The sequence below is a fragment of the Patiria miniata genome, unplaced genomic scaffold, assembly GCF_015706575.1.
Source record: "Patiria miniata isolate m_02_andy unplaced genomic scaffold, ASM1570657v1 HiC_scaffold_7, whole genome shotgun sequence".
NCBI lineage: Eukaryota > Metazoa > Echinodermata > Asteroidea > Valvatida > Asterinidae > Patiria > Patiria miniata.
Genome location: NW_024037074.1, coordinates 10920293 through 10937274, shown reverse-complemented (window position 1 = coordinate 10937274; position 16982 = coordinate 10920293). Strand labels below are relative to the sequence as shown.

The 16982-nt window shown below is 35.7% G+C and overlaps 1 protein-coding gene across 3 annotated transcripts; it reads left to right on the top strand.

Annotated features, from left to right (window-relative positions):
* The first annotated feature begins 8061 nt into the window (after positions 1 to 8061).
* Positions 8062 to 10678, top strand: LOC119745729 (NADH dehydrogenase [ubiquinone] 1 alpha subcomplex assembly factor 4-like). 3 transcript variants are annotated; one of them, XM_038222276.1, is made up of 5 exons: positions 8062 to 8141; positions 8673 to 8827; positions 9185 to 9285; positions 9597 to 9782; positions 9944 to 10678. In XM_038222276.1, the coding sequence occupies exons 2-5, from the start codon at positions 8683 to 8685 to the stop codon at positions 10085 to 10087; spliced, it is 576 nt and encodes a 191-aa protein (XP_038078204.1). In that variant the 5' UTR covers positions 8062 to 8141; positions 8673 to 8682; the 3' UTR covers positions 10088 to 10678. The 3 variants fall into 3 exon arrangements, with proteins under 3 accessions (XP_038078204.1, XP_038078203.1, XP_038078205.1); XM_038222275.1 differs by having other exon boundaries at positions 8670 to 8827; XM_038222277.1 differs by lacking the exon at positions 8062 to 8141 and adding an exon at positions 8184 to 8265 and having other exon boundaries at positions 8670 to 8827.
* The last annotated feature ends 6304 nt before the right edge of the window (positions 10679 to 16982 follow it).

Below are 16982 nucleotides of genomic sequence, written 5' to 3'. Positions count from 1 at the left end.
TTTGAGTGATTATCTGAAAAGTCGATTTTTGACCCAAATTTGCAAAAAAAGTAAGGCTAACCCCTTACATTTTTTTCAATTTTGGCCAAAAAATGAAATTGCATGAAACTTGCTAGGATGATGCCTGAGGGCCCTTTGAACACATTCCCAAACTTTCTCTTGCCAAATGTGCCATTCAAAGGAAATATGGCATGCAAACAATTATAAATTGAATTAAAATATTTTTAATATTTCTCCATAAACCCTTTATACTTGCCCGAATCTCTTCAATAATCACTTTTCCAGTATAAAACTATGCTTATTATGCCTCCTAAAGTGTTTTTGAGTGATTATCTGAAAAGTCGATTTTTGACCCAAATTTGCAAAAAAAAGTAAGGCTAACCCCTTACATTTTTTTCAATATTGGCCAAAAAATGAAATTGCATGAAACTTGCTAGGATGATGCCTGAGGGCCCTTTGAACACATTCCCAAACTTTCTCTTGCCAAATGTGCCATTCAAAGGAAATATGGCATGCAGAAAATTATAAATTGAATTAAAATATTTTTAATATTTCTCCATAAACCCTTTATACTTGCCCAAATCTCTTCAATAATCACTTTTCCAGTATAAAACTATGCTTATTATGCCTCCTAAAGTGTTTCTGAGTCGTTTCCTGAAAAGTCGATTTTTGACCCAAATTTGCAAAAAAAGTAAGGCTAACCCCTTACATTTTTTTCAATTTTGGCCAAAAAATGAAATTGCATGAAACTTGCTAGGATGATGCCTGAGGGCCCTTAGAACACATTCCCAAACTTTCTCTTGCCAAATGTGCCATTCAAAGGAAATATGGCATGCAAACAATTATAAATTGAATTAAAATATTTTTAATATTCTCCATAAACCCTTTATACTTGCCCAAATCTCTTCAATAATCACTTTTCCAGTATAAAACTATGCTTATTATGCCTCCTAAAGTGTTTTTGAGTTATTTCCTGAAAAGTCGATTTTTGACCCAAATTTGCAAAAAAAGTAAGGCTAACCCCTTACATTTTTTTCAATTTTGGCCAAAAAATGAAATTGCATGAAACTTGCTAGGATGATGCCTGAGGGCCCTTAGAACACATTCCCAAGCGTTCTCTTGCTAAATGTGCCATTCAAAGGAAATATGGCATGCAAAAATTATAAATTGAATTAAAACATTTTTAATATTTCTCCATAAACCCTTTATACTTGCCCAAATCTCTTCAATAATCACTTTTCCAGTATAAAACTATGCTTATTATGCCTCCTTAAGTGTTTCTGAGTCGTTTCCTGAAAAGTCGATTTTTGACCCAAATTTGCAAAGAAAGTAAGGCTAACCCCTTACATTTTTTTCAATTTTGGCCAAAAAATGAAATTGCATGAAACTTGCTAGGATGATGCGTGAGGGCCCTTTGAACACATTCCCAAACTTTCTCTTGCCAAATGTGCCATTCAAAGGAAATATGGCATGCAAACAATTATAAATTGAATTAAAATATTTTTAATATTTCTCCATAAACCCTTTATACTTGCCCAAATCTCTTCAATAATCACTTTTCCAGTATAAAACTATGCTTATTATGCCTCCTAAAGTGTTTTTGAGTGATTATCTGAAAAGTCGATTTTTGACCCAAATTTGCAAAAAAAGTAAGGCTAACCCCTTACATTTTTTTCAATTTTGGCCAAAAAATGAAATTGCATGAAACTTGCTAGGATGATGCCTGAGGGACCTTTGAACACATTCCCAAACTTTCTCTTGCCAAATGTGCCATTCAAAGGAAATATGGCATGCAAACAATTATAAATTGAATTCAAATATTTTTAATATTTCTCCATAAACCCTTTATACTTGCCCAAATCTCTTCAATAATCACTTTTCCAGTATAAAACTATGCTTATTATGCCTCCTAAAGTGTTTTTGAGTGATTATCTGAAAAGTCGATTTTTGACCCAAATTTGCAAAAAAAGTAAGGCTAACCCCTTACATTTTTTTCAATTTTGGCCAAAAAATGAAATTGCATGAAACTTGCTAGGATGATGCCTGAGGGCCCTTAGAACACATTCCCAAGCGTTCTCTTGCTAAATGTGCCATTCAAAGGAAATATGGCATGCAAAAAATTATAAATTGAATTAAAACATTTTTAATATTTCTCCATAAACCCTTTATACTTGCCCAAATCTCTTCAATAATCACTTTTCCAGTATAAAACTATGCTTATTATGCCTCCTAAAGTGTTTCTGAGTCGTTTCCTGAAAAGTCGATTTTTGACCCAAATTTGCAAAAAAAGGAAGGCTAACCCCTTACATTTTTTTCAATTTTGGCCAAAAAATGAAATTGCATGAAACTTGCTAGGATGATGCCTGAGGGCCCTTAGAACACATTCCCAAACTTTCTCTTGCCAAATGTGCCATTCAAAGGAAATATGGCATGCAAAAATTATAAATTGAATTAAAATATTTTTAATATTTCTCCATAAACCCTTTATACTTGCCCAAATCTCTTCAATAATCACTTTTACAGTATAAAACTATGCTTATTATGACTCCTAAAGTGTTTCTGAGTCGTTTCCTGAAAAGTCGATTTTTGACCCAAATTTGCAAAAAAAGGAAGGCTAACCCCTTACATTTTTTTCAATTTTGGCCAAAAAATGAAATTGCATGAAACTTGCTAGGATGATGCCTGAGGGCCCTTAGAACACATTCCCAATCTTTCTCTTGCCAAATGTGCCATTCAAAGGAAATATGGCATGCAAAAAATAATAAATTGAATTAAAATATTTTTAATATTTCTCCATAAACCCTTTATACTTGCCCAAATCTCTTCAATAATCACTTTTCCAGTATAAAACTATGCTTATTATGCCTCCTAAAGTGTTTTTGAGTGATTTCCTGAAAAGTCGATTTTTGACCCAAATTTGCAAAAAAAGTAAGGCTAACCCCTTACATTTTTTTCAATTTTGGCCAAAAAATGAAATTGCATGAAACTTGCTAGGATGATGCCTGAGGGCCCTTAGAACACATTCCCAAGCGTTCTCTTGCTAAATGTGCCATTCAAAGGAAATATGGCATGCAAAAAATTATAAATTGAATTAAAACATTTTTAATATTTCTCCATAAACCCTTTATACTTGCCCAAATCTCTTCAATAATCACTTTTCCAGTATAAAACTATGCTTATTATGCCTCCTAAAGTGTTTCTGAGTCGTTTCCTGAAAAGTCGATTTTTGACCCAAATTTGCAAAAAAAGGAAGGCTAACCCCTTACATTTTTTTCAATTTGGGCCAAAAAATGAAATTGCATGAAACTTGCTAGGATGATGCGTGAGGGCCCTTAGAACACATTCCCAAACTTTCTCTTGCCAAATGTGCCATTCAAAGGAAATATGGCATGCAAAAATTATAAATTGAATTAAAATATTTTTAATATTTCTCCATAAACCCTTTATACTTGCCCAAATCTCTTCAATAATCACTTTTACATTATAAAACTATGCTTATTATGACTCCTAAAGTGTTTCTGAGTCGTTTCCTGAAAAGTCGATTTTTGACCCAAATTTGCAAAAAAAGTAAGGCTAACCCCTTACATTTTTTCAATTTTGGCCAAAAAATGAAATTGCGTGAAACTTGCTAGGATGATGCCTGAGGGCCCTTAGAACACATTCCCAAACTTTCTCTTGCCAAATGTGCCATTCAAAGGAAATATGGCATGCAAAAAATTATACATTGAATTAAAATATTTTTAATATTTCTCCATAAACCCTTTATACTTGCCCAAATCTCTTCAATAATCACTTTTCCGGTATAAAACTATGCTTATTATGCCTCCTAAAGTGTTTCTGAGTCGTTTCCTGAAAAGTCGATTTTTGACCCAAATTTGCAATAAAAGTAAGGCTAACCCCCTTACATTTTTTTCAATTTTGGCCAAAAAATGAAATTGCATGAAACTTGCTAGGATGATGCGTGAGGGCCCTTAGAACACATTCCCAAACTTTCTCTTGCCAAATGTGCCATTCAAAGGAAATATGGCATGCAAAAAATTATAAATTGAATTAAAATATTTTTAATATTTCTCCATAAACCCTTTATACTTGCCCAAATCTCTTCAATAATCACTTTTCCAGTATAAAACTATGCTTATTATGCCTCCTAAAGTGTTTCTGAGTCGTTTCCTGAAAAGTCGATTTTTGACCCAAATTTGCAAAAAAAGGAAGGCTAACCCCTTACATTTTTTTCAATTTGGGCCAAAAAATGAAATTGCATGAAACTTGCTAGGATGATGCCTGAGGGCCCTTTGAACACATTCCCAAACTTTCTCTTGCCAAATGTGCCATTTAAAGGAAATATGGCATGCAAAAATTATAAATTGAATTAAAATATTTTTAATATTTCTCCATAAACCCTTTATACTTGCCCAAATCTCTTCAATAATCACTTTTAAAGTATAAAACTATGCTTATTATGACTCCTAAAGTGTTTCTGAGTCGTTTCCTGAAAAGTCGATTTTTGACCCAAATTTGCAAAAAAAGTAAGGCTAACCCCTTACATTTTTTCAATTTTGGCCAAAAAATGAAATTGCGTGAAACTTGCTAGGATGATGCCTGAGGGCCCTTAGAACACATTCCCAAACTTTCTCTTGCCAAATGTGCCATTCAAAGGAAATATGGCATGCAAAAAATTATAAATTGAATTAAAATATTTTTTATATTTCTCCATAAACCCTTTATACTTGCCCAAATCTCTTCAATAATCACTTTTCCGGTATAAAACTATGCTTATTATGCCTCCTAAAGTGTTTCTGAGTCGTTTCCTGAAAAGTCGATTTTTGACCCAAATTTGCAATAAAAGTAAGGCTAACCCCCTTACATTTTTTTCAATTTTGGCCAAAAAATGAAATTGCATGAAACTTGCTAGGATGATGCGTGAGGGCCCTTAGAACACATTCCCAAACTTTCTCTTGCCAAATGTGCCATTCAAAGGAAATATGGCATGCAAAAAATTATAAATTGAATTAAAATATTTTTAATATTTCTCCATAAACCCTTTATACTTGCCCAAATCTCTTCAATAATCACTTTTCCAGTATAAAACTATGCTTATTATGCCTCCTAAAGTGTTTCTGAGTCGTTTCCTGAAAAGTCGATTTTTGACCCAAATTTGCAAAAAAAGGAAGGCTAACCCCTTACATTTTTTTCAATTTGGGCCAAAAAATGAAATTGCATGAAACTTGCTAGGATGATGCCTGAGGGCCCTTTGAACACATTCCCAAACTTTCTCTTGCCAAATGTGCCATTCAAAGGAAATATGGCATGCAAACAATTATAAATTGAATTAAAATATTTTTAATATTTCACCATAAACCCTTTATACTTGCCCAAATCTCTTCAATAATCACTTTTCCAGTATAAAACTATGCTTATTATGCCTCCTAAAGTGTTTCTGAGTCGTTTCCTGAAAAGTCGATTTTTGACCCAAATTTGCAAAAAAAGGAAGGCTAACCCCTTACATTTTTTTCAATTTTGGCCAAAAAATGAAATTGCATGAAACTTGCTAGGATGATGCCTGAGGGCCCTTAGAACACATTCCCAAACTTTCTCTTGCCAAATGTGCCATTCAAAGGAAATATGGCATGCAAAAAATAATAAATTGAATTAAAATATTTTTAATATTTCTCCATAAACCCTTTATACTTGCCCAAATCTCTTCAATAATCACTTTTCCAGTATAAAGCTATGCTTATTATGCCTCCTAAAGTGTTTTTGAGTGATTTCCTGAAAAGTCGATTTTTGACCCAAATTTGCAAAAAAAGGAAGGCTAACCCCTAACATTTTTTTCAATTTTGGCCAAAAAATGAAATTGCATGAAACTTGCTAGGATGATGCGTGAGGGCCCTTAGAACACATTCCCAAACTTTCTCTTGCCAAATGTGCCATTCAAAGGAAATATGGCATGCAAAAAATTATAAATTGAATTAAAATATTTTTAATATTTCTCCATAAACCCTTTATACTTGCCCAAATCTCTTCAATAATCACTTTTCCAGTATAAAACTATGCTTATTATGCCTCCTAAAGTGTTTCTGAGTCGTTTCCTGAAAAGTCGATTTTTGACCCAAATTTGCAAAAAAAGTAAGGCTAACCCCTTACATTTTTTTCAATTTTGGCCAAAAAATGAAATTGCATGAAACTTGCTAGGATGATGCCTGAGGGCCCTTAGAACACATTCCCAAACTTTCTCTTGCCAAATGTGCCATTCAAAGGAAATATGGCATGCACAAAATTATGAATTGAATTAAAATATTTTTAATATTTCTCCATAAACCCTTTATACTTGCCCAAATCTCTTCAATAATCACGTTTCCAGTATAAACCTATGCTTATTATGCCTCCTAAAGTGTTTTTGAGTTATTTCCTGAAAAGTCGATTTTTGACCCAAATTTGCAAAAAAAGTAAGGCTAACCCCTTACATTTTTTTCAATTTTGGCCAAAAAATGAAATTGCACGAAACTTGCTAGGATGATGCCTGAGGGCCCTTAGAACACATTCCCAAACTTTCTCTTGCCAAATGTGCCATTCAAAGGAAATATGGCATGCAAAAAATTATAAATTGAATTAAAATATTTTTAATATTTCTCCATAAACCCTTTATACTTGCCCAAATCTCTTCAATAATCACTTTTCCAGTATAAAACTATGCTTATTATGCCTCCTAAAGTGTTTTTGAGTGATTATCTGAAAAGTCGATTTTTGACCCAAATTTGCAAAAAAAGTAAGGCTAACCCCTTACATTTTTTTCAATTTTGGCCAAAAAATGAAATTGCATGAAACTTGCTAGGATGATGCCTGAGGGCCCTTAGAACACATTCCCAAACTTTCTCTTGCCAAATGTGCCATTCAAAGGAAATATGGCATGCAAAAAATTATAAATTGAATTAAAATATTTTTAATATTTCTCCATAAACCCTTTATACTTGCCCAAATCTCTTCAATAATCACTTTTCCAGTATAAAACTATGCTTATTATGCCTCCTAAAGTGTTTCTGAGTCGTTTCCTGAAAAGTCGATTTTTGACCCAAATTTGCAAAAAAAGTAAGGCCTAACCCCTTACATTTTTTTCAATTTTGGCCAAAAAATGAAATTGCATGAAACTTGCTAGGATGATGCCTGAGGGCCCTTAGAACACATTCCCAAACTTTCTCTTGCCAAATGTGCCATTCAAAGGAAATAAGGCATGCAAAATATTGTAAATTAATTTTTTTTTTATATTTCTCCATAAATCCTTTATACTTGGCCAAAACTCTTCAATAATCACTTTTCCTGTATGAAAGTATGCTTATTATGCCTCCTGAAGGGTCTCTGAGTTGTTTCCTGAAAAGTCGATTTTTGACCCAAATTTGCAAAAAAAGTAAGGCTAACCCCTTGCTTTTTTTTTCAATTTTGGCCAAAAAATGAAATTGCATGAAACTTGCTAGGACGATGCCTGCATGCCCTTAGAACACATTCCCAAGCGTTCTCTTGCTAAATGTGCCATTCAAAGGAAATATATGGCATGCACAAAATTGTAAATTGAATTTAAACATGCTAATATTTCTCCATAAATCCTAACAGGACCTATACAATTCGATCTTGTTTCAAATCTTTAAAAGTTTTGATCACTTTTGGGCTGAAAGATACACAATAAATGAAAATGACGGAATGTCAGGGAAGAGGGCATTTCCTCATCGATTTACTAGACTAAAATCCGCTTCTGATCAAGTCAAGGTTGGCAGACGACGCACATATCGACGCACGTGTGTACAAAATGGTAAATGCAACAATCACAAACTTTGTCGAGAAGTATTACCTGAATGTGAACTAATAACAGATGCACACCGACAAAGTTTAATCCGGTTATTAGTTCACATTCAGGTAATACTTCTCAACAAAGGTAAAAGTTGTGAAATTAACGCAGGTATGAAAGTTAACCAGTTAACAATCAAACTATTATACCGCCCTCTCTTGATTTGGTTCTGAATTTTTACAGATGGCATAAAACTTGTATACCGCCCTCTCTTGATTGGGTTCTGAATTTTTACAGATGCCATAAAACTTATATACCGCCCTCTCTTGAGTTAAATAATACCGCTTGCAAGAAAAACGATCAGGTAATAAATTCTTGCTTTTTTGTCCATTTGTTAAGAACTCTTACCTGAATGTGAACTAATTTAACAGATGCACACTGACATAGTTTGTGATTGTTGCATTTACCACTTTGTACAACGGGTGCAGGTAAAAATTAAACTTTCAATCGCATTCGCAGCGTGTCATCACAGGCCGGGGGGGGGGGGGGGGGGGCGCTGTCTGTCTTTAGAATCATGTTGAATAAATCCAATTAGGCCTAGGCGGCCTATATTCAATCTTACAAATTAAATTAACTGTCTTTTAACATTTTATGGTCTCGATCACTACTGAAGGCCCAATCACAGTTATACAAGGCAACTTTACATTTGCCCTAGCTTGAGTGACTCCAGCTGACATGCTCGCATGTCAGCTGGAGTCACTCAAGCTACATTTGCCCCATCCTAATTCAACATTTCGACAAATTCTCGATGAGCAATGCCGGAGCTGGACTGGAGTTACTCAAGAACAATTGAAATGGATTTCCCTTCTTATTCCTATGTTAATTTTTGTAGCAGCCTAAGCAGAATGGGGAATGCATTGAAGATGGGCGTACGGACTGTCCAGAGGTTTAATGCAGAGAATCGAGCCCATAGGTTATTGGATAAAGACAAGATACGATCGGCACCGAGACACCCGACCACTGCAAAAGAAATCCAGGAGTTGCAGCAAAGTAAGACAGGTGTATTTTGCTTGATTGATTGATTGATTGTGGTCAAATGTCCATAGTGTTCAACTCGAGTGCCGTGGTACGTAGGCTCAAACCCTGACAGGGAACATGGTGCTTGTGTTCTTGGGCAAGACACTTTACTACCAGTACCATTGCCTCTCTCCACCCAGGAGTATAAATGGCACCTGTGAGGGTAGAGACCAGAATGCCCTGACCTCGAGCTGCTGCAAAAACTGGTTTCATGGCCTGATAAACAGGGGTAACAGGTGCTTTAATATATTATAATTATTATTAGTAACTCTCTGGTAGTGACATCCTTGTCCTCTTGTCAAAGCCATGCTTTCTGTCTTTTTCCTTCAGAAAACCCAGATGTCTTGGAGCAGCAACAGAAAAAGGACGAGAGACTGTTGGGATTCCTACAGAACATTAGGGTGGACTCGATGGACCCAGAACAGCAGAAAGTAAGCGATAACATGTCTTCAGGATCATGAGTAAACGTCAGTGACGTAGCTAGGGTTCAGTTTGCAGGGGGTAAGAAGGGGTGCCTCATTATCGGAAGGGGGGCATTAAGGGGGGGGGGGGGGGGACAGAGACTACAAGACGTGGAGGGCAGCCCCTGCCACCCCCTTAGTATGACAGCAGTAAGTTGCTGATTCCAGTTGTCTTGAGTGAGATTTAGGAACTCCAAACTCCTAATTTGTGTTGTGTTGTCGTCTCATGTAAGGTAACAATGTAAACACAAGATATTTCATTCTATAAAATAACTTTTTAGTTACAGCCTGAGGAAACTACAGAGCCGAAACCGTCAGTGTCCAAAATGCACCGCACGCTGCCCTCAAACAGAAAGCCGCTAGCTGAAGCTACGACGATGTTTGAAGTGCCCGATGAGGTGCCGGAGGGGCGACTGACAGTGCCCATGGCTATGGAGATACTTGCCAAACACAAACGCAACCCTAAGGTAAACAGTAGGTTGAGCAGAGACGTTAGTGGTGGGACTTGAACCTGCGACCTCTGCGAAAACTGTACAAGTGTTCTACCTACATAATGCATAATTTATTTTTTTAAGAATTGAACTTACTTTTGTTTTTGTTTTTGTTTTTTTTTTCCCCCCTCCTGTAGGAATGGCCAGTAGAGAGATTAGCCACAGATTACAAACTCGATTTGACCGACACCCAAAACATCCTGGAGTATTTCCAGTCCTTCAAAGTCATCCCGATAGAGAGCAGCCCCAATCCTCCCCCTGTCCGCCTCATGGGAAGGTGATGAATATGCAATGATATGTAAATGAGGTCATTTAGGGTTGCACCACCTACTAGTGGGGAGGAGCTATGATTAAGTGTAATATATGTGTGTAAGAAAAGAAACCATGTGCAAAGGTCATGTGATGTATACCATGTGATTAAAGTGTAAACTTATTTTGGAATAATTAGTTCAAACTTTTTTCAAGAAAGCAGCCGATGTCTTCCTTACACAAGTTCCCAAAATAGCTCAACAGAAAAAAACATGGTTCCTGGGATTTCAAACGGAATAATATCTGAAGGTGATTATCTTCACGAGTGGTATAAATAAAATTCAGTGGCTAGCTTTGAAGAATGTCTAAAACAGTGTCCAGACATCCCAGATGTCAAAATTTCATCACCATGAATATTTTTGTGTTCCCAATTGGTGTGTGCTTTTAAACACCAGGTATTTTAATGCCTTCATTTGAAGCAAATTTATATTGCCCTTATTGCATTGTTTTTAAATACAACAATCGGTTTTGTATTTAAATTTGGTTGGAATTTTCAAATGGTTTCAACCAGGTAATATTTGAAAGAAACAAGTTAATAAAAAGGCCAACACCTTCACAATGAAGTGAGTGCGTTTCTGTGTATGTATTTCTGGAGTATGTTTAAATATAATCTTATAAATCTGTTCAAACTTGTGCAATGTGTAACGTAATAATTGTTAAAACCAAATTAAACACACCAAAAAACCAAAAAAAAAATATACATAGCCTTCCTTTTTCGTTTAATAAAATTTATTTTTAGAACTTTTTACTCTGTCACAGGCCTTTTTTTGTTTAAAAAAACCAACATAATTTTAAACAAAAAATGTGAGGTAAAATTTACGCAATATACGAGCAACACAATGCCAAAATTACATACATTATTTTTTTCACCAACAGTCAAAGTAGAATATACCTTGACTGTATTATTTCTATATAATACTATTACTGAGATACAAACGATCTCAAAAGTCACATTTTTGTGTAAGTTTGTCGGAATCTTTTCAGAATCCTGCAAAAGAGAGAGAAAAAAAAAACATCGTTTGAAAAATTTGGTTAATAGGAAGCATTAGTGGTCGAATCTGTACAGTTTAAGGCATCATCGGGTTTGTTATTCAACAAAATGAAATGCTACAAATTAACCAACACCAGAAATAGTGCAAAAAAGTACTTAAATTATGAAAATGGCCTTCTAGTGCTGTGATGCGTTTGTGAAAGTACTGACGTTAATCGTGAGGGTTAGTTTCAACTCCATGATTTTAAGAATTCTGGTGATAAGCTACAATCCCGGCCAAAATGGTTGGGACACTTCCTGAGCCTTCCACGGTCACCCACTCCCCTGCTCCCCCGGTCAATGTTGTTCTCTCCAGCAGACGGAGCACACACCGCGCAATGAGAGACAATATTGAACGGGTTGGGGGCTGCGGGGTTGGGGGCCCAGCGAGATTTGGCCAGGATTGTAGATTTGTGTTCATAGAACTCAATTTTGTGCACACAGATTACAAATCTAGATTCTCTGAAAAAAGTACTGCTCTCTAAAATGTGAATAGACGGTTGGCACTGCAGCCATGTTTGAGGTGTGTGCTTTTGTTCAACAGGGATATGCATGAGCAGGCCTCTTGAACATTCATTGTTAATGAATTATCATAACAAAACACACCTCAAAGATGGATGCCGAATGCAACTCGTCTATAGGTTTGAACATTTTCTGAAGTGAATAAATACCCATCTAATGTACATGTTATGTATCATTCATAAAGAAATGACCATATCAAGCAACCAAATTCAGTGTGGTATACTATAAAACAATATGTTTCATACACTGGTCAGACGCTTTGGGAAGTACAATGTAATATCCTATGTACTTAAGTTTTACTGGTCGATGTTCCGTAGTGTAGACGGAATTTCATGATGTCATATTTTGGGTTGCATGTATTTTACTTATCGCTCACTGCCACTCAATTTGATGCGTGAATTACTTTGCAGTAATTATGATGTCATGAAAATTCCATCCAATCCATTACGCTATCACTGAAGGCCCCCTTAAATGGCGAAAGCATTGTGCTAGCTATTGTTCAGATAATCCGTCATGGGCAGTTGCTTTGTACAATAGCTGGCAGAATGCTTCCACCATTAAAGGGGGCCACTGTGACGTACAGTGATGTTGTTAAGCATGCATGCTTGGATTGGTCAACAGAAACACCTGTTGATTGGTCAACAGAAACACCTGTTTTTAAATACAAAACTACACGTTTCAATACCCTACTTTGTTTAACTTACAGCGATCAAAACACTCCCGCTTTTGACATACTTAGCAAGGCTGCATCAATGCGTGTTTCTTTGTACAGACGAGTGACCAGCACTCTTTTCTTGTTAATCAAGCAAGCGGCGCTAGCAAAATAGCAAGAACTTTGTGATTAGTAACTTAAGATTGTATTGATAGCATCCAGGTTGTGCGACTAGTGAAGAAATCCCCAGTTAACAGTAAGGTGTTGCTTATGCAGTGCTTTTTACTTTGTCTCAAAATGCTTTGTAGTCCTTCATAAGGGCCTGCAATCTAGATAACATCCATTTAGTAAATAAAAGTACCTTTTTTAGACTTGATATGATAATGGGACTTGAAACGAACTTTCATGCTCGATCCATATATTTCTTTTCGTTGAACCAACACAAAAACATCAATGGCAAAGTGCAAATCTCATTATCATGGAAGTACTTTTACTTTTGGGAGTTGTTTAACCCTAACCCCTTGACTGATTTTTTTTTTAGGAACCTTCCTCACTCCTGCAAATCCCAACACCATATGGTAACTCAACAACGTCAACCAAACTGTTGGACTCTGATCATGGTAGTACGCCTGACCCATAAAGCATAATCAGTTTACCAGTGCAGTACTCACTCCCACAGATCCCAACAAACCCTGGTGTTGGAGTTTGACTGGGCGGGGATTGTATGGGAATTGTTAAGATTAATGGGTTGGGATTCGACATACTAATGCTTTATCATGGAAGCAAAATGTTTATTTTCAATCCTGCTTTTACTGAATGATATCATATTTCTGGACAATATTCTCTTTTAGTATTTTCCTATCTCACCGAGGTGACAATGAGGAAATAATTTTTTTTTTCTGAATAGGTGAATTCCCGAGGATTGTAAATTATGTGTTTTAATTATTTACTGTTTAAGCAATGAATTTGAGAATAAATATTCAACAGTCGTTCAGCCTGGATGTTATCAATTCTTATAAGATTTATAAAAATTCAGATACAAATGCAAGAATTACGCTTAATTATTCCATTCATGATGTCAAGGACACAGTGACAAAACAAACAGCGAGGCAATACGAGCCATAGTCAGGTTCCCATCCACAAATGTGCACTTTGTAGTGCCAAGGGGAGTTGGGAGGCAGACCTGGGGTGTCCTCCACATGTACAAACATTGCCAGAAATTGCTAATGTTGCAAAATTTCTGTTGGATATGCACAAAGAAGCCCTGGCAATGTTTGTGCAAATAAAACACACCTCAGGCTTGAACACAATTTCGAATAAAAATCATCGACGTGCCTGTCAATACAGAAGAGATGTTTAACTTTGTACAGAAGTTGGAGACAGCTATGCTTTTAGGGTTTAATAAACAAACAATGTACACAACATTATCACAGGGGGGGAAATGATACAAATCGGTTGTCTGTACACAAATACAACACAAAGCCTTTGGCTCTGCAGCAGTATTATTATACAATATAAGACTCTATTATGAACAATTGGTCGTTCTGTTCAAATATTATTGCCCTTTCGGTCTGTACAGTCATGTACACTTTCTCATCTTGAACCATGTATACAAACATTTGCCAATTAATTTTGTCCTCTTTTTCGGTTAAATTTTATACCACACCAGCAGTTTAACAGGAGCAGCAGCGACGAAAGAAAATTTACCACAAGACTGCAAGAAATCACTAACCAGAGTTTAAACTGTCACCCCACGGGCAAGATATGGATACAGGTTTTCTTGTGCTTATGGTAACCACCCTTCTTCTTAGAGCTGTAATCAAGTCAAATCACCAGTCAAATCACCAGTCAAATCACCAGTCAAATCACAAGTCAGGTTGCAAGTAACAGGGGATAAATGATGGCCAAAGAACTCACTGTGGCATAGTGAGTTCAAAAAACTTTTCCTTGTGACTCAAGACTGGACAACTTGTGATTGACATGTGATTGACATGTGACTGACTTGTGATTGACTTGTGACTGACTTGTGACTGACATGTGAATGACTTGTGAATGACTTGTGACTGACATGAGATTGACTTGTGATTTGGCTTGTGATTGACATGTGACTGACTTGTGAATGACATATGACTGACTTGTGAATGACATGTGACTGACTGGTGATTGACTTGTGATTCACATGTGACTGACTTACAACTGACATGTGATTGACTTGTGACTGACCTGTGATTGACTTGGGATAGCTTGATCGATTACAACTCCTAATAAAACGTTGCTTGAATGTTTTTAGTACAGTTTTTAGTACTGTTGGATATTATTTGCAAACTCAATTGGTTATATTTGAATAATACATGGCCGTTTTCTGCTACCATGTTTTGAAAACACGTTAAAAAATGAATCCTTGCTGTTGAAGACAAGTGGGACAGATACATTCAAGAACAGTTCTCTGAACAGCGCCCTCCATTGTCCATGAACAACAAGGTTTGAAGAAAGGTGGTCACCAAAGGATCGATTCTTGTATCATCAAACTACATCTTACTAAATATTTAAGACCCAAACTAAACTGTTCCAAAACCCATCCTTTACTGGGAGCCAACACTAAAGCACATGGTAATTACAATTTTAATACGGTGTCTATATACACGACATATATAACATTAATTTTTTGCATGCTGGCTACAATATAACTTGTTTTCATTTTGAATACTCTATTTACATTTTTGTTGTTTTTACAAACGACATTCAAAAGGCAAAGACTGTTAATTTACACTCTATGTTGTGTGTAGCGAAATACAAATTTGTAAGAAATTGAATGCTGACCACAATTTATGGTTCAACTTAACAACTTCCCTCTGATCAACACGAGAAAAAAAAGGTCGTTTAATTTATAACTTTCGTAAAAAATAAGGTTTGACAAAAACTTGTAAGAAACCTGCATAGCAAATTCTGTAGAATTGCTTTCTTATTGTTAAACTGACAAGTTGCCGAAACAAAATTGTCATTGAAAAATTACTGCAGTATAGGTGATGATACCGTTTCAGTGCGGCATATTGTTTGAACTTCATTTCAACAACGAAAAAAGAGAAAAAAATTGGAGGATAAAATAAATTAATCTGAAAGTAAATTTCACTGAATCCAATTTCTAAAACGAAAATTTAAGTATAATGTACAAGTTTCTGAATGCAATGGTGTATTTGAACCAACACCATTATGTGCAGAATATAACTTAAAAACCGATGGAAAAAAAAATAATATAACGACCCCACTGTTCAACGAACAAGAAACATGCCATTCCAATTTTTTCCACTTTCACAACCACATACAGCAGATCCTCAGTTAGACTGGAAGAGTTCACAATTATTCCCATGACGAAATTCTTTAGAAGAATGTCAGGAATTTTCCATTAGCCGCAGCCACATATTTATACATACACTGGCTTCTTTGTGGGAAATATACACGCACACAATTGGGTCAACTGCTGTCTGGTGTTCTGGGTGATTTTTTTTCTTCATTATTATTAACAGTCCTTCATTTTATGAAAGACTTAATTTTCAACATTTTTTTGGTGAAACATTTTGATTATTAAAATTTACTTTAAAAAAATGAAAGGAGATCTCGTTTTTGTAGTCATCAGATTTGTACTAGGGACTTCTCATGAATATGGCCATCTGGACTGCAAAAGAAATTTGGTACTTTTCACAATTTAAAACAAAACTGCCTAAAGTTCCAATCCAATCCAATCCTGAGTTGAACTCATTTTCAAGTCTGGAGAATTTCTCGGCGAATGTTTCGCCTTGTATTCACATTCGCGTGAAGTACGACCCAGCCTTGGAAAGAATGTTGCATCCCGACGCCACTTTCTTTCATCATATAAATTATCTCCGCAAAGGTCAGTCATTGCAAAAAATTTGAAAAGACATGAATCTGGTTCTGAAAAACATGTCCAATTTTGTAAGAAAATACTTTGAAAATGCACTCAACTCTCCATAAACGTTGTACACAACCAAAGAAGAGGCGTCTGGATACTACATTCTTTCCCTTGTCTTTAGTCTGGGCAAGTGATTTAAAGTATCTTTCCGGATCATAATTTTTTTAACAAAGCCAATTGCTACTTCATCATTTGAAGCGACTCGTGACGAGTTGGCTACATTCTTAAGGCAGTGCTCAAAGGATGCCCAAGACACATCAGCATCGGGCAGGCTTCGGGCAAACAGCCTCATCTGACTGTAAGCTTAGACTCGTTACTCGTCGAATTCAAATATGATTTACGAAATAGTAACTTGACTCTCATGTCTCATATTAGCACCATTACAGTCCAGACATGTCAGAAAAAATTTAAATTTGTTTTCTTCAGTTTTTGGATATTAGTGTTGTAAAGGCCCTTTTTAATATTTCATTTTGAAATTGATTTTCAATTTAGAAAATTAAGACTCAAGTCTAATATTAGGACCATTACAAAACAGTCCAGACATGTCAGGAAGAGTTTACATTTTTTTTTTCAGTTTTTGGATTAAGTGTTGTATAGGCCATTTTTAATTTGTCATTTCGAAATCGCTTTTCAATTTTGAAATCGCTCAAAAGGTGTGGCATCGTCTTTTAGTGTAATAGGGAAAATTCAAAAGCTATACCTGTGGTTGTTTGGAAAGTTTGGAACTGATTGACC

Excerpts from the sequence above, each read along its gene's own strand:
- LOC119745729 (XM_038222276.1), top strand. The coding sequence starts at position 8,683 with ATGGGGAATGCATTGAAGATGGGCGTACGGACTGTCCAGAGGTTTAAT. Across the intron at positions 9,286-9,596 it reads TGGACCCAGAACAGCAGAAA|TTACAGCCTGAGGAAACTAC; the intron begins GTAAGCGATAAC and ends ATAACTTTTTAG. Across the intron at positions 9,783-9,943 it reads AACACAAACGCAACCCTAAG|GAATGGCCAGTAGAGAGATT; the intron begins GTAAACAGTAGG and ends CCCCTCCTGTAG.